Source organism: Mustela erminea, chromosome 1 (genome assembly GCF_009829155.1).
Source record: "Mustela erminea isolate mMusErm1 chromosome 1, mMusErm1.Pri, whole genome shotgun sequence".
NCBI classification, from domain to species: Eukaryota; Metazoa; Chordata; class Mammalia; order Carnivora; family Mustelidae; genus Mustela; species Mustela erminea.
The window spans coordinates 32,330,332-32,348,562 of record NC_045614.1 but is presented as its reverse complement, the minus strand read 5'-3'; the positions used below and the strand labels follow the sequence as shown (position 1 = coordinate 32,348,562).

The 18,231-nt window shown below is 42.8% G+C and overlaps 1 protein-coding gene across 5 annotated transcripts in view; it reads left to right on the top strand.

Moving 5' to 3' along the window:
• PRICKLE2 (prickle planar cell polarity protein 2) overlaps window positions 1-18,231 on the top strand; it is a 320,192-nt gene that overhangs the window by 213,590 nt on the left and 88,371 nt on the right. For all 5 annotated transcript variants that reach the window (XM_032324380.1, XM_032324418.1, XM_032324400.1 and 2 more), the window contains one exon: window positions 15,063-15,246. In XM_032324380.1, the coding sequence (XP_032180271.1) occupies window positions 15,063-15,246 (184 nt within the window). The remainder of the gene's footprint in view (window positions 1-15,062; window positions 15,247-18,231) is intronic.

Sequence of the window (18,231 nt, the reverse complement as noted above, 5' to 3'; positions counted from 1 at the left end):
TCTTTCAAAAACTTGACATTTGCAATACACTTAGCAGAATTAAATTACTCTCTAGTTATGGTTCAGTTCTCAGTCATCCTCAACAACAAATACTTTCTTCTCTGCCCTTAACTTCTTCTTTGCCTAACTTTCATTTAATCCAGGAAAAAGGCAGTCTTTCTTTGGTATGGTTTTGATGACATACTCCTGATCGTGTGACTAGCAGACTCACACTCTACATTTCTGGCATCACTGAAACAATATACATTTTCAGTTATTGCAAAAAATAAGTATAAAGAAAAGAAAATTTTACGCAGCGATCATATTCTTGTGTATGACCTTAAAGGGTTTGGAGCCTTTTGGTTGAGAAATGTCCAGCTAGATTCTGGGCTGGGCATTAAAGATTCAAAATTTTAAAGAACTATACCTATAGAGTGCTTATTGTTCTAGATACTGGATAAACTCCTTGACTTTGTAGAAATACAGTATAGTGGGAAAAGCGTAATGAACACATTGACAGGTAAGACAGTTACGGTGTGTGACAAATGTTAAGAAAAAAAATTGAAGGGTAATAGAGTAGTGAGTGAATGAGAAGCAGAAGTGGGCTACTTCCTTGGTGGAAGTGACTCTGAATGACATGAATAGTGAAGGGTAGGCCGGCTCATAAAGCGTGCAGGGAAGGGTGTTCCAAGCATTGGAAAAGCCACTGCAAAGATCCAAAGAGAAGGATGGCCGTGGCAAGTGTAGAGGACAAATTAAAGGTCAATGTGGCTAAGATGCAGTAGACTACATGGAGAGTGGGACAAAATAACGGAGAGAGAGGAAGGGGGCAGATTACACTGGATCTTGTGGCCAAGGTTAAGGAGAGTGTGTATTTTATTCTGACTGCATTGAGAACCAGCAGTTGAAGCAGGAGACTTGAGTGTCATCTCCCTTGTTTTAAAAACAAACAGCTGGTGGAAAATAGATTTTAGAAGGGCCGGGCTGGAAGCAGAGAATTAGGAAAGTAGGCTGTTACAGTAGCCGAGGTAGGAGGTCATCGTGAGCTGGACTACGAGAGTAAAGGCAGGAACAGTTAGAAGAGCTAATGGAGAAATGACCAAGATTCATCCATGCACCAAGGAAGTCGGACCCGTTGTTCAGGATGACAACTGCACCAAAAGTGTGTGGGCGTGGCTATTTCCAGTAGGCTTTGGGGGGTGGGGTACGGACAGGGGACATATGCTCTTCAACCATCACCTTGTCAAAATCTGAATACAACAAGTTCTGAAGTATTTTCCAACCCTTATTCCTGTAGACCATGTGAATTCAATTCATCAAGGGCTTCTTTCCAATAAAATATGAAACTAGGAAATGTTAGTTTCTTTCTATATACTCCCCCACCACCACCCCGCCGTCCCCTCATTGCTGCAGAATGAGGAAACTAGTTGTGGCTCAGAACAAAACCGCAAAAACCGTTCCATAGATCCAGCTTCCATCGAGGGAAAGTCAGCATCTTTCCTTTTTTGCCTAGCCCCCACGGTGGGAAACCCTGAGAAATTTGTTTTGTTTTGTTTTGTTTTCCCTTGGACTTGACTGAAGCCAGGTCTCTCCTGAAAAGAATGTCTTTCCTTATTGTGTCTGACTCCATGTGAGTCCAGGGGCTTTACTTCCAGCTTCAGTATTTGGTAAATACCCAGTTTCTTGATGTTCTCGTTTTCCAAATCTGCTGGGGTTGTCTTGAGCCTTTGGCCTCATTCACTGAGGAACCTGGATTTCTGGGAAGTTTCTGCCTCAAGCCCTTCAGCACGGATATTAAAGGGCCCCTGTCAAGTTTTGAAGGGTGTGACCATTGCCAGAATCCCCACAAGCCAAGCCCCTGAGGGAAGCTGTTGCCAGCTGGCCCCCCGCCACACCAGAAATGGCTGCATTTCAGTGGTTCTCTGTGTATGGAGCTGGCTGAGTTCCCCTGGATGAAAGGCAGCCTAATATAAACTGAAAATGTTATTAATAAGCAGCCACTTAAGAATTTCCTATGACTTGCCAGTGATTTGGGGGCCTCTATGTGAACAGGGAGAAAAGCACAACTTGTTTTACATGGATTAGGGGACCGGTCCTGTCAGTCTGAAAGGGCATCAAAAAGGCATTCAGGTGTTTGGTGAAGGGCTCTGGAGTCTAGCAGATCTCGGTTTGCAGTCCTGTTTTCATCACCTCCTGGCCGTGGGAGCTGGGGTGAGTTCCAGAAATGCTCCGAGCCTTGGTTTTCCCATCTCTAAAATGAGAATGAGAACGATAATTTCCATCCCGTACTGTGCTTTGAAGACTGAATAAGGAAATGTGGAAAGTGCTTAGTGTAGAGCCCAGCATACAATCAAAATATTTTCTTGAAAAGAAAAGTTGGGGTGCCTGGGTGGCTCAGTCAGTTGAGTGTCTGACTCTTGGTTTCAGCTCAGGTCGTGGTCTCAGGATCATGAGATTAAGGGCCTACCTACCCCCCACCTCTCCATCACCCCTCCTGGTCTAGGCTCTGAATTCAGTGGAGAATCTACTAGAAATTCTATCTCTCCCTCTGCCCCTTCCCCCTCCACATATGTGCTTACTCTCGCCCTCTCAAATAAATTAATTAATTTAAAAAAAAAAAAAGTTGGGAAAATCAGACCCTAGAAATGGAACCAAATGGGCTTTACCTCCCTTGCTCGGGAAAGAAAAAAGTATTTGGGATTCTGGACACTCACAACCATAGCATTGGGTGTCGCTGAGCTTCACTTTCTTTATCTCTAAAAGGACAATTCTAGCCCTTGCTGTTCTCATTAACCTTGTAGAGTTTCATAAAGGTAATTCAGTGGGTTCCCAGGAGTGAAAATGGATGGTATTCTCTAAAGTGTTTGATTAGGCCCGGGGTCAATAATTCAATATGTAACCTGTTCTATCTTATTGTATTTTGGTTAGAAAAGAAGGTCATTTGTGTGACCTTGAAATATTCAAAGCATGCTAAAGATAAGTAATCCTTGGGTAAGGATTGTAATCGAGTTACTTGCTTAGTCCAGCACACCTTTAAGTATATAGTAGGTGTTTAATAAAGACTTATGGAAAGGACTTCTTTGCTCCCAGTTTTCCATTGATCTATTTTCTGTCCTAACTGGAATACATTAGTTGGGTCTAGAGTAACTTCTAGAGAATAGGAACTATGACTGCTTTTACTTGTTTTATTTGCCATCCTTCCGTATAGAATAGGGTGTGACATAGTGGCAGACAGTCAGCTTTCGCTACCTGATGTATGTTGTGTGTATGCACCATCTGATCCTAGCAGCAAGTCAGTGAAGTAGTGGTTAGGATTTGAACCCAAGTCAGCGTGCCTCCAGAATCTAAGATCTTAATCCACTGTACTATATACTGCCTTTAAGTACCTAGGCAATATTTAATGCCTCAGATCTTGTTGTCCTGAGATTAGCCAACTTCTTCTACAATCAGCAGATGGCATGGAAGATAAGGCAAACAAAGAGATATTTTGTGGAATCTTCCAGTCCTTGCCTTGAAGTTTGAAGGCAAGTGTTAGAATTCAATTTGCAGTTACTTCTTCAAAAACTATTCTCCTGAAGGACTTATCTGGAAAGGAAACGCTCTCAGAACTTACTCTGCTCAATGACCAACGAAGCAAAACATATGTGTCATAAAATCACAGATAGCATGTGGACAAAGTGAAGCTGAAGAATTCTTCCAGAAAGAGTAACCATTCTATCTACCTCAGTTTATTCTTCGCAGAGCCGTGGGTCTGACAGGCAGCTAAGGAAATCAGAGCTTCTCTAGATACCCATAGCCCTTCCTGGGGATGCAGTGATGCAGGTAGCAGCGTTGCCATGGAGACAACATCCGTGGCCAAGCTCTTCTCCTCTGAGGGCTCACTGTGTGTACTCATTATGATGCTGAATTAGCTAGCTGAGTGTTTGGTAGGCAGATTCTTCACTGGCCAGGGAACATTTTTACAACGAAGTCAACACTCCTTCACATGGACTGTTACGTGTAATTTCTCTACCTGCCCTCTTGCCGCCATCTTTGACTCCTCTCCATATCTTGATGGCACCTTCTTCTCTCCCACTCCATGTCTTTCATTCACCTGTTGGGAATATTTCTTCCTTCTCTTTTTGCTTAGTATCCTCCTACTTGGCAACCTTTAGGTCCAGCTTCCCCAAAAGAGCCCTCCCTGACTCTTTGGTAACCAGGAACTCTCTGTAGCACAGTGCCTGGCCTATGGTAGGTTTTCCATTAGTAACTCTCCTAACAGCAAAGCCACAGAAAATGACTTTCTAGTTGGTTTGTTTTCAAACTTACGATTTTGAAAACCTGCAGTGTTACATAGTTGTTTCCAGAACAGGACAGTGAACGTCCATATATTTTTCTAGATTTCTCTGTTGTTAACATTCTGCCACATTTGTTACATGTTGTCTCTCTCTCTCCCCGCACATGCATATATATTATTAATATTCTAGCTTACCCATGTGAAAATAAGGGACAGACATCCCTGATCATATTTCAGCATCTGTCTCCTTGAAACAAGGACACTCTCCTCAGTGTCCCCCCAAAGGACTCTTCACTTTGATATCTGTGGTTTAGCTTTTTGTGTTTATATCTTTGTGTCCCAGTCAGACAGGCCTCTTGGTTTTGTTGTTGTTGTTTTGTTTTGTTTTAATCCCTCACCATACCTCCTGGGATGTAGAGTACATAGATGTTCAGTGAATGATTGTTTAATAAAAGCAGCTGCCTGCCGCGAACGTGGTTGGTATTCCCGTCCTCCCCTTTGGCACTCACCAGCTTGGTTGACTGGGCTCCTCTCTGAGGAGTGTTTCAAACCGTCTTCCACAGCTCCTCAGCTGAAATGGGTCACCAGTGTCCAACGCTGCAGCCTGTCCCTTGCCGTATGTCGGCATCCTTCCCGTCGCCCAATTCTCTTTTCGATTTCCCTGTCAGGACTTTCTGGGGATCAACCCCTATGATTCTGTACACTCAGATACCTCCTGAGGCTCTGCTTCTGGGGAACAGACAATCTCAGGCACCGTCCTTCAGCTATTGACACGTCATAGTCCTAAATCGAAGTACGGTAAGAGAGGTTCCGAAGAAGAGAGGTCGTGCAGGAGGCTGATCGTTCAAAGGGAATGTGTTTCTCCTGCTCGGAAATTACAAGATAAATTCAGAGTAGGGAGCAGGGTGTATTTGCTCATGGAGATATGAATTGACACAAGACGCGAGGAAACCACTGCCACCGAAAATGATCCTCTACCAACTTTGGCAGCGCCTGGGAGAGAGAAGCTCCTGTCGGCGCAGATGGCCCGAGCCGCTGGAGCCCGGGCGGAGGGCAGGGACTTGGATGGGGCCAGGCAGCGTGGTCTTGGCTCTCAGCACACACCAGCCTCCTACCCAGCTGGCCCTGTCACGGTCTCGCCCTTTAGCTTCTGTGTTTATTAGGAAACCATTTTTTCCTTTCTCACAGAGATAGGAATCTCGCTTCCAGACATGGCAAGTGTCAAGGTTCATGCCTGGGTCCCGCATTCAGATGGAGTGTTTGCCAGAAAGGGGGGGAAGCAACGTATTGTGGCTGCGGGGAGGGAGCAAAGGAGCCAGTCAGGCTGCAAATAACAGGATGTGCTGATATCTGGGTATCAAGACGGAGGGACAGAGGAATTCCAGGGACGAGGGGATGAGGGAGAACAGTGTGCTTGAGGCACACACTTCATTGTTGCCGTCCCCTGAATTTCACGTCTGTGCTTGAGCTCAGGGGCAGGCAGTGGCACATCCAGTATGGTCACTGTCACAGAAGCAGACTGTGGTGGGGGAGGGGAGGCCACGCACCACCTCCTGAGAACGCCTCACGCTGCACTCTTCCCCACCTCAGGGCCTTTGTGCTTGCCTTCCTCTGCCTGGAGAAGGCTCCCCCAGAGAGGCCTCCTGTTCAGTATTCAGATCACAGCCCAGATGTCACTGGGGCAGGGAGGCCTGTCCTAACCCCTCCTCAAACCCCCCTGCTTCATCTCCCTGTTTATTTCCATTATGGCACTTTCCACAATCCACAAATGGCAAGTTTACCTGTTTGTTTATCTGCCTTTTGTCTGCCTTCCCCACTGGAGTCTAGGCTCCACGAGATGGAAGCGTTGTAGGTCTCTGTGAGCACCCTGTGCCTAGCATCTTATGGTGCACCTTGCATACCATAGAAGCTCATGGACTGCTGTCTGCTTGGATGGTGGGTAGGTTGCATGGACGGATGGATATGGATCAATGGACAGATGGACAGATAGATGGATGGCAGGATGGAAGGATGCACGGAGGAAGGAAGACCTGGCTCCTCTGTTTACAACAAGGTGGTAGAAAGATCCCTTGTCTTGGAAGCAGACGACGTAGGTTCTCATCTGTGTGACTTCAGTGAACTCACCCACGAGGTGACAGCCTTGATTTTTGTATCTGTGCGATGAATTCAAATACTAACTCGACAGGACTGCTGAGAATGAAGAAGTCAGATAAACTATGCAAAGATCATACGAACGGCATACATCCTCCGTAAATGTGAGAAATGACGCTAGGAGTAGAAACGCATCGGCCGTGTACACCCTTATCTGGTGTTCTCTGGTCAGAAGGCGGGTGTGGTAGCAGTGGAGAGGAAGGAGCCCGGAGGTCGGAACTGTCATATGGAGCCCTTGCTCCTTCGTGAGACAGTTTCACCAACTGGAACATCCTGACTTTATTTCAGGCCAGCCTCCGCCCAGGTCTCTCTTGCCTGCCTGCCTTTCCACCATTCCGATCCTCCACGTGTGTTTGGTGAAGGATGCAGGAGGTGGCAGGAGTAGCCAGCCGTATGTGTAGGTTATAAAATCATGTGACCATGTTTTTGGAGGGAAACAGCTGGTGTTCTGTGTCAGAGCGCCATTTTGACAGCTTTGCCTTAGTCACGACAGGCTCATGTCAGCTGTATCTTAGGGGAGGCAGAACCCACTTACAGTTCCTACCAGCTCACCTGAAACACAGCACAGCAATGCCTTTGCTGCTAACAGCACCCACTGTCTCTTCATTTGTTGACTTTGGGGCAACCTGCAGCCCAGTAAAAACTCTTTTCGCCCCACACACTTATTTTCCCTCTAGGGAGACTCAGGGGAGGTATCGCCGTGGGACAGCGAACTCAGAACAACGTTCACCTCATCTTAGGCTGGAAACTTAAGGAAATTGGGCAACAGAGCAGACTGCGAAAGTTGAGCTCCTGTCTAGCTCCTGCCAAGTCCGTCCTGCCCAGGGTGGAACCTCTAGGTGGTTTGAAGTGATGTCAGTTGCCGCAACATTGAGAGTATGTGACCGAGGTACAAAGACCCAATTCACAGCCAAGGCTTAGTGGTTTTAAATTATCCATGCCCCATCTTTCCCCACTTGCCCAGAAAATTGAAAGTTGATAGCTGTTGAAATCTGGTTTTCAGATGTGTTTTTATCTGACAGACCTAACTTAACTATGGGATACCCATGAATATATATGTGATTCCCACATTGCCGGCATCTTCCTTGCTACGTAAGGAAGTTCTCTAATCCCGTTAAGGGGGCACTGGATCAGAACAAACCCACTTATCTGGATTGAATAATGCCCTTCTCTTTGCTGAGAGTCCTGTGTGTACGTGTGTGGGTGTTCTGGCTCATGCCTTGTCATTCCAGGCCAGTCTTGTCTCTTGGTACTCGCTGATGGGGAACATAGAGAATGAAATCTGGTCTCCAGTTTCTGACCATGAGGGAAAAGAGAGGACCAGCAGCTGTTTCTGTTTAACAGTGATTATCCCTGGGATTGTGAGTGTTTTAAAATATTTCTCTTCTTGCTTATCTGCAATTCCTGATTCCTACATTAACTGTGTGCTTTTTTTTTGTTTGTTTTTTAAGGGTAAGGAAGCAGTAACTTTGTAATGTGGAGAAAAAGCTTCCCCCTTTTCCTCTTGTTAAGAATAAATAAATTATTTTTTTGCCTTCCATGATCTGGAGTCATGGAAAAATTCAAATACTGAGGACCCATCCATTTACATAGCAAAAAGCTATGGAAGACTTTGGGTTATTTTATCCCTTTTGTCTTTAACAAAGGTGTATTTCCCCACTCTGAGCTCAGCAGCCTGAGGTACTGCCCCGTGTGGCCCCTTGGCCACGTCTAGGGTTGTCCATTCCTCATCAATCACTTAGTGTGTCTTATGGCCAAGTTGCCCTTTAAGCAGTCTGCCCTTTGATACTTTGCATAAAAAGTGGCCTGAACCTAATCTGGCCATGAACTTGGGACAGAGAAGTCCACAGCACAGGGGCAGTGGAAGGCAGGAGGACAGGTGGCTGGGCTGGCAATGAGTCACCCCTCTGGCTGTTGATGTGATACTGCCCCTCTCTAGCACCTTTTTATACCCGTGCCTCGATGGGTACCCAGCGGAGTGACAGGTGGGCTTAGCAATGTCAAAGTCGAAGGCATGGCAGTCAGGAGGGTTCACTGTAGGTTCCCTGAAACAATTTTAAAAATGTGTGTTGTCCAGGGTTCTTGAGACCTTCGGGTATGTTAGTAGAACACACATGTTTTCACATTTTCAGACCATTGCCTGACTCCAGTGTTCCCTTCTAACTGGAAGACCAGCATCAGAAGAGTGGCCTCCCAGTGTGGATTGGGGATGCTGGGAGAAAGGCATTTCCTGGGCCCTGTCTCAGATCTATCAAATCTGAGTTTCGGGGTTATCCCACTCCTCCCCAAGCATCTCCATGTAATGTCTTGGCAACCAGATATGTCATTTCCCATGACTAGAATCATTATTTATATGCAGTGTTTCATGATGGGAATTGTTTGTCTTTTGAAAGTCATTGATAGCCTTCTTTTCGGGGTGGGGGGGTTGTCTTTGCATCACCTTTCAGAATATTGAGCATCTAATTCACATTTTGCTAGGTGCTAGGAATGACCTTGAGCTCTCGAGGGAAGTGTGCTGGTTTCCAAACTTATGTTCTTGGGATCTTAAGGCCATGAAAATGCCTGGAGTTTGGAAAGCATGTTGAACCTGAGACAGGCCACGTCTCCTTTCCTTACATCAACTTGGGCAGCTCTGTTTCTATATCGAGATTTCACGTATGAGTTCTTTTGAAAAGATATTTTCCTCTCATTAAAAAAAGGGAGCAGGAGGGTGAAAGAGAGAAAGTTTTTTGTTTTTGTTTTTTTTTTAAAAAGGACTTAATGATGTTTACAGTGCCATCCAAATCTAGAATCCTGCAGTTCAGGACACCAACTTGTCAGAATCGCATTATAAAGGAGGATCCCTTTGTGCCTTCATCCTATCACTTCTCACACAAAACAAGACATTGTGGTTTCCGGGATCAGTGTTGTAAATAACCTGTCATCATTTCCAAGATGAGACTCCCCCCCACCTCCCCACCCCCCCCCCACCCCTGGCCACACACCCGAACCCCGCCAGGCACCCAGTCTATTTATAATGAACTCTTCCACAGCACGGTAGGTAGGGTAATTAGCCTAAATTAGCTATTCTCCAAATGGCGTGGCCGTGGGTACAGATGACCAGAGTACTCAGAGATGGTTAGAAGGAGAGCCTCCACCTGCCCACCAGTATTGTGTGTCCTAAGAAAAAGCAGAACATGGCTTCCGGATATGGAAGCAAATATATTAAAAGCTGCAACTTTTGGATGGCGGGGAGGGGGGGGCTGCAGGGGTGGTTGCCCGGCGGAGAGAGGAAAGGAAGGGAAATGCAGGATCACTGCTCTCGGAATCCTGCCTTCCTCCCTGGAAACCTGTCATTCAAAAGCCCAATTATGTGCAGGTAACATGTCAACTCTGACAGAATGAAACCAATGCATGCTTTATATGGTTAGTGTTGTTTTTGGTTTTTTTTTTTTTTTTTTAAATGAAATCCTGCTATACTATCAGGTTCTATTTTCATAAATGTCTTTTTTTTTTTTTTAAGCCAAATCATATATTTTGCCACACACTCCTGAAAAGCTTTAATCAGTGTGTCGAAAGAGAGAGTGGTTGGGTGTTGCTGTGTACATGTTGCCAGGAGAGGGAGAGAGACATGGGGATCAAGAGAAATCTGCTTGGCCTATTTCTGACCCTCTGCTCCTTTCTGAGTGTCTGGGCCTTGGGTTCCCCATTTGTAAACAGGGGTAATTAAATTTGTCTTTCCAAAGGCTGTCATGGAATCACTCAAAGATTGAAAATTCTTTGCAAATAAAAATGCCTTGCCGTAGGAGTGCCTGTTAATTATGAATGAGAAGTAGAAGGCAGGCAGCTAGCAGGGAAAACACAGGAGGTCCTCATGGTTTTCTGTTTACCATTTTGTTTTCTTTTCTCTTTGTTTTCTCTTTGATTTTGATTTTTTCTGAATGTGTTTGTTGTTCAAGGGTAAAAGCGCATTCTGCGGTTGGGATCAGGTATGCTTTCTGCCATTAATTGTTGGGGCTCAGGGACCAGGTCAATCCTATTTTGAGTCTCTGTTCCGCTCACCACTAGGGGTTTACTTTGAACATGTTGCTTGGTATCGCTGGGCCTTCCATTTCTGCTCTGGGAAGTGGGGATGGTGTTTTCTTTCTTGGAGGGCGGGTGTACCAATCTGGGCTCGTGTAAGGCATGTGTAAACCAAATGCTATGTATTCTGCCCCTATGTGCACCCTCCCCAATCACTCTCATCCTGCTTCACCTTTCCTGTATTCCCTAGCGCCCAGCATCTTTACTGTGCTCTTTGATCAGATCATTGGCTAAGTGGATTGATCAGGTTCCAAGAAGGCAGAGATCCTTGCTTGTTTTGGTTAGATTTCCAGAATGCAGGAACAGTGCCTGACCCATGGTGGCTGCCTGATGGTGACAAAATCGGCCCTTAGCCCGCTCCCCTTCTCTGTTGTCTTCCACTCAGTGGGATTCATTCTGGGTCTGGTTCTGCAATTCTGTGTTTTGTTTTCTTCTTGTCTTTTTTTCTTCTCCCGGGGATCTTCACTTCATTAGATTATGTTTGTCAGACCTTAACTATTGTATTATGATGCTGTTTCCCTGCACTGCTGGATACATGGGTTGCACAGATGAATATTCTGGAGACTGACTTTGGTAAAAATTCTTCTACATTTTGTTTGAAAAGTATGGCTTTCTAGTATAAGCCGTGAATCACCAAAGAGCTTCCTAAATTTACTCAAATACACTGAAATGGTTTTTTTTGTTTTGTTTTGTTTTGTTTCCTCTTAAGTCATTAACTGATGTAAAAATAACTGGAGGGAAAAATCCCTGGCCACTTCCTAACACCCTTGACTTCTTTACAGTAGCTGGTTAATTAAAGAGTTACTGTTAAAATGGGCTCTATTTCTGAAAGCAGCAGCCTGGGTTGGGAAGAAACCTCTTTGAGTTTGGAGATGCGAACCAGATCCAAGTGTGCGTTCTATTTGTGTATATTTTCAATCTGATGAAAAGCAGGAAGTGGGAGAATCTAACAAGCCCGAGTTGGCTGAACTAAACCACTTTTGTTTCTTGAGTACATTTCAGTGTCAAAGTGTAGGCACAAGACATTCATAGAGTAAGGACAGAAACCAACTGATCATCTTAATGGTTGGAAAAAAGCATTTGACAAAACCCAACACCTTTTTGTGATTAAAAACAACAACAACACTCAACAAACTAGTGTAGAAAGAATCTTCTTCAACTTGGTAAAAGCTGTAAAAAGCCCACAGCTAAATAATACTTGATGGTAGAAGATTGGATGTTTTTCCTTAAGATCAAGACCAAGACCAAGACCAAGATGTCTACCACTGACACTTCTGTTGACCATGGTGCTGGAGGTTCCAGCCAGGGCAATAAGGCAAGACAAAGACATAAAATCTATCAAACTGGAAAAGAAAGAATAACACTGTCTCTGTTTGCAGATGACATGATCTTGTATACAGGAAATGCTGAGGAATACACACACACACACACACACACACACACACACACACACATCATGCTCTTAAAACTGAAAAGACAAGTTCAACAAGATTATATGGTGCAAGATGAATGTGCCTGTACTGCTGGTGTTTCTGTACTGTAATAATCTGAAAATGAAATTAAGCAAAACAATTCCATTTAAATAGCATCCAAAAGAATAAAATACTTGGGAATAAACTTAAAAAAATATGTGAGACTTATGACAGAGAAGCACAAAATAGCATTGAAAGAAATTGAAATAGACTGAAATAAATGTGAAGACATCCTTTGTTCATGGATTGGAAGATCTAATATTAAGATAGCAATGTTCTCCAAATTGATCTCTAGATTCAGTGCAATTCCTGTCGATATTCCAGCTAGGATTTTTGCAGAAAATGGCAGTCTCGTCCTAAAATTTGTATTTCATGATACAAATGCCAGGGACCGGGGAAAGCTAGCACATTTTTTTTTAAAGGAGGACAAAGTTGGAGGACTCACATTCACAATTTCAAAACCTGCTGCAAAACTACAGTGATCAAGACAGAGTTGTAATTGCATAAGGCAGACAGATAACTCAATGGAATAGAACTGAGAATCTAGAAATAAACCATTACATTTATGATCAGCTGATTTTTGATATGGATGCTAAGACAACCCAATGGAGGAAGAATAGACTTTTTAACAAATGATGCTAAGACAGTTGAATAACTACACGAGTATGAAGTTGGACTCCTTCCTGACACCATCATGAAAACTAGCTCAAAATGGAACACAGACCCAAATATAAGAGCTAAAGCCATAAACATCTTAGATGAAAACATAGGAGTAAATTTTTTCACTTCGAGTTAGACAGTGGTTTCTTAGATAAGATACCAAAAGAACAAGCAGTAACGGAAGAAAAATGGGACTTTATCAAAATAAGAAACTTTTGTGCTTCAATAGTCATCATCAAGAAAGTGAAAACTGGGGACGCCTGAGTAGTTCAGTCAATTAAGCATCTGACTCTTGATTTTGGCTCAGGTCACGATCCCAGGATTGTGAGATCAAGCCCTCCTACATCAGGCTTCATGTTGGCACGGAGCCTCCTTAAGTTTTTCTTTCTTTCTCTCTCTGTCTGCCCTCCTCCAATAAAAATAAATAACTAATTAATTAATTAAAATCCCAAAGGCTGTGTTTAAAAAAAGAAAAAAAGAACAAATTTGGAAGTGTTTATCCAATTAAAAGCAAAAAATACCACCCAGAGAATGGGAGAATATTTTTACAAATTCTATTTCTAATAAAGGACTTGTATTCAGAGATATATATAAAGAATGCTTATAATTCTACACTAAAAAGACAAATAACAATTTTAATAATGGACTAAGAGTTCAAACAGACATTTCTCCAATGAGGATATATAATAAGCACATAGAAAGATTCTCAGTGCCATTAGCTATTAAGGAAGTAAGAATCAAAACCACAATAAGATGCCACTCCATTCCCACTAGGATGGAAACAGTGGAAAGATACTAAAAAGTGTGGGAATGATGTAGAGAAAATAAAACACTCATATATTAATGGTGGGAATGTAAAACAATGCATCTATTTCTGAAAAACAGTTTGACAGTTCCCCAACATGTGAAGCATAAAGTCACTATATGACCTAGCAGTTCTGCTCCTGGGTGTATAGCCAAGAGAACGGAAAACCTATGTTCACACAAAAGTATTTGTATATAAATATTTACAGCAGTAGCATTCACAAAAGTAAAAATAATGGAAATAATCCAAATGTTCACCTGAAGAATGGATGGACAAAATGTAACTTAACCAGACTCTGGAATATTACAATGCAGTAAAAGGGAAGGAAGGATTGTCACATGTTACAACACGGATTAATCTTGGAAACATCCTACAGTGCAAAAAAAAAAAAAAAAAGCCACTTTCAAAAAACTATGTATTACATGATGCCATACATAGGAATTTAGAACAGGCAAAGCCATAGAGATAGAAAATAGATTAGTGGTTGTCAGGGCCTGGGGAGAAGGGGAATGTGGAAAGTCACTGCCAATGTGCCCTGGGTTTCTTTTGGGGTGATTAAAACATTCTAGCATTAGGTAGTGGTGATGCGCTAAAAGCCAGTGATTTGTACATTTTAAAATGGTGACCTTTCGGATATGGGAATTCTATCTTAACAAAGCTGTTGTCAAAAAAATTAGGCACATATGGGGATTAGGATTCTGGACCCTCTCATTGCCTGGATAAGATACTATTGAAACTAATCATGAAGATCTGAGTACCACAGAGAACAGCTCGTTTTCTAAAAATTTTCCTCCTTGATTTCTTTCTCTTCTCTTTTTTACTGGTAGAAGCTAGAAATGCTTTTGTGCTGCTGACATCAACCTTTTTAACTGCTTTATCATTTCTGTAGCCATGGAAAAGGGAACCGATGGTAACCATAAAAGAGAAATGTTCAACGTTGGGGAGAGATTTTATCTTTGGCTGCTACCTTTTGAAATAATTTGCATGCATGATCCTCTCCTACTGTATATTTAAAAAAGAAAAAAAAACAACCAATATAGGAAAAATTTGGGTTTTTGATGAGAATTTCAAACCTACGGGGATATTTAATAGAGGTGAAAATGTCATTCCCATTAGATCTTGGGGCCAGATTTGTTTGGTGGGAAAACATATTCTTGCTCTTTTTCGGAAAGAAAACCTCACCTGCAGGTCTCTTTAAAAATGCTTCCATTTCCGTAGCTGCTAGGAAACTTTTATGAAAATGGTATGTTGTCAGTATTTGTTACGTTCACTGGTAATATTTCTAGTCAGCATATGTATTATGTCTGTTTAATGACTATTATGGTCAAGAAAATTGCAGTCATGGTCCATAGCCCACGCTCTGTCTAGTAAACGATATTTGATGTTGCTCTTGGGATATAGATTTGGAAGAACAGGTTGGAGTCCACGTTCGAACATTCTCATGAGGCTTACCTGGTGGCCTCTGACCTTCCCTGACGTTTCCACGCGTGCAGCACCACACCTTCCAAGAAGACAGGTGGGCTGTGGGGCGCCTCTCTAGGCGTTCCTGCCAAAAGGCAGTTGCCCAGGAATGTGTTTATGGTTTGGGACCCCGAGGGCTGGTTGAACAATAGTTTCTTTGGCCTTCCTTCTCACCTCCTGCCTTTGCTGTTTGCAGGAAGATCTGCCTGCACTGCAAGTGCCCTCAGGAGGAGCACATGGTGACAGTGATGCCCCTAGAGATGGAGAAGACTGTCAGCAAACTCATGTTTGACTTCCAGAGGAACTCCACGTCAGATGACGACTCGGGCTGCGCCTTGGAGGAGTACGCCTGGATCCCGCCGGGACTGAAGCCCGAACAGGTACCATTCTTTTTTTTTTTTTTTTTTTTTGCCCTTCTTTCAAGTTTTTATTTTAATTCCAGTTAGTTAACATAAAGTGTAACATTAGCTTCAGGTGTAGAATTTAGTGATTCCTCATTTACAACGCCCACTACTCATCTAAACAAGAACCCTCCTTAATACTCATCATCCATTTAACCCATTCCCCACAGCCCCCACCCCCCTCCCCGTCCCCTCCAGCAACCCTCAGTTTGTTCTCTATGGTTAAAGAGTCTGTTTTCTGGTTTACCTCTCCTTTGTTTTCCTCTGTGTTCATCTGTTTTCTTCCTTAAATTCCACATATGAGTGGAATCGTATGCTATTTGTCCTTCTCTGACTGACTTGTTTCACTTAGCATAATACTCTAGCTCCATCCAGGTCATTGCAAATGACAAGAGTTCATTCTTTTTTATGGCTGAGTAATATTCCATGGTATGCATATACCAACACTTCTTTATCCATTCACCTGTCGATGGACATTTGGGCTCTCTCCATAATCTGGCAATTGTTGGTAATATTGCTATAAAACATCAGGGTGCATGTGTCCCTCAAAATCAGTATTTTTGTATCCTTTGGGTAAATACCTAGTAGTTCCGTTGCTGGATTGTAGAGTAGTTCTATCTTTAACTTTTTGAGGAACCTCCATACGGGTCTCCAGAGTGGCTGCACCAGTTTGTATTTCCACCAACATAAAAAGAGGCAAACAGGTACCATTCTGGATGAGGAGGGCGGGGTTTGGGCTGTTTATCTCTGTCCTGCCCATCCTTCCTCACTCCAGCTCTGAAGGAAGAGTTCACTTTGCTGAGTCAGAGAAGTGGTTGGGGGTCCTTGGGTTGACGCCTAGTGCGCCAGTGGGCGCTGAGGAAAGCAGTGAAGTTGAGTCCTATGGGGGCCACTGCTAATTCACTCTGGAGTGCCATTATTAGCTGTCAACAGAAGATTGGCCAGAAACTTCTCAGAAACGCTGGCTTTGAAACATTAGGGAAACTTGATTTTTGAATGGGGGAAAGGGAGTTCGACACTGGCCATGAATCTTTAAGATTCTTTGTTAAAGAGAGTGAGGATGTAAGGATTTGCCTTATTCTTCCCAGTGATATATGCTGTGTTTAAATACTAAATTTGGCCTTGCTTTACAAAGAAAGACATTGGCATTTCCTGAAATATTTGGCACTACCTACAGGCTGCAAATATTGACTCGATCAGATGACCTCGGTTCCTTTCTGTTTCACTGCATTTCTGTCCTTGGAGTTTTCTTCTCCACCAGCCTCATGTTGGTTTAGAATCCCCTTTTTTAAAGCCGGACACTCACCATCTGTGAGAGATCCTAGTTTTGCCCTCTGACACAGAAAATGGCTGTCTCTAGTGATCTTCATGTCCGACAGAATGTTTGGAAGCTTAAAATGTCCTGAGATTTTAAAGTCAGGGACTTTTGGTGCAGTAATGCTTCTAGAAAAAGTTATTTTTGATGAGGGAAGACCCGAGAATTCGCCAACAACTCAAGAGTAGACCCCTAGTAATTTCTCTTTGATTAGCCGTTTCTCATTTTCTTCTTCCAATATTTGAGGTCGCAAATTGGCACCTGGAATCTGGGGCCCTGGTAGGATTTGTTTAGCAAAGTATTATTTTAAATTTTGAATTAGTTGCTAATCCTTAAAAATTAGTTTTTACGTGAAAGTTCATATTTATGTCTTGAGGAAGCCCTTCGTAAGCCCTGTAGGCACTCCATTTTTGTGATCTCTGCTCTTATTCTTATAAGGAAGAAAATGTTTTAGAACAGAAACATTCACAGAAAATAATCTCCATGAGGATTCGAGGTATCAGGAAGAAGAAATAAGAACATTTTCTCTCGGTTTGCAGGTTAAGGGTATATAGTTACTTCCTTCTGTTTCAGTGAAGATTGTTTTATTAAGGAGTAAGCTCCAGAAGAATGAGAGTATTTGATTAGGTTTGTCTGAACACTAACAAGGTAGCAGGAGATTGAAGATCTCTGTTTGGCATCACCATTCTGCCGCCAGTGTTTGAGCAGGGAGTTTTCACAACTAGATACATCTGTGAGCTTATTTCATTTTCTTGCTAACCTCATTTCCAGCAGCTTCTAAGAGACCCATCTTCCTTTTGTTCACCTTGCTTTCTGCCAAATTGGGCCCTGGAATTGTGAAGTTACGCTATTTGGGATTCCCTGCTTAGGTAGACTCTTCCCTAAGACCATGTAACATCACCCTATGATTTTTAGGCACAGAGAAAATTTTCATTCGGCCCAAGCATACAGACAGTTGCAGAAGCTGGGGTCTTGGTTCGGTTCACCAGTTCTGAAAGTGAGTGCTGATAGTCATTTTGGAGGGTCTTCACTTAACCAAAATGCATGTTTTGGGGAAACATGAAACAACTTTATTTGATTTGTTTTGACAGAAAGCAATTAATGTTATTAAATAAGTGTTTTGAATTATGTCCAATGAATGGATATTCCCATCTCTTATAATTCTGCTATTCCTTGGATGGTTTTCTCTATTCCCTGAATTTCTTCAAACCTATGTGACACAGATGGTTTGGAAGGGCAGCTGTTCTCTAGAGAGACTCCTCTTCAACCTGTTTGTACGGCTGTCTATTTGCCTAATAAAATGGGAGTCTGTATTTAAAGGTGTTTGAAGGCATCATGTTGCCTCAAAGAAATGGAATTCAAATTTTTAAATGATGAGATCTTTTGAAATCTATTACTTACGGAGCTGTTTATATGTTTAAGGATTTTTTAAAAGCTGTGTAGGATGTCCTAAGATTAGGCAAATTTGAGACCCTGTATGCTTTTTACTAAAAATGCTGAAGTTTAATAGCATGTCTAGTTGTCTCTGGTTTAAGAAAATTCATTTTTCTATCAAAAGAAATTACAGGGAAAGTTAAATGCTTTGTGCTCCAGGGGAAATGCCAAAGACCAGTTAGGGTTGAGAGTCATGTGCCTTTGTTTCTGCTAGA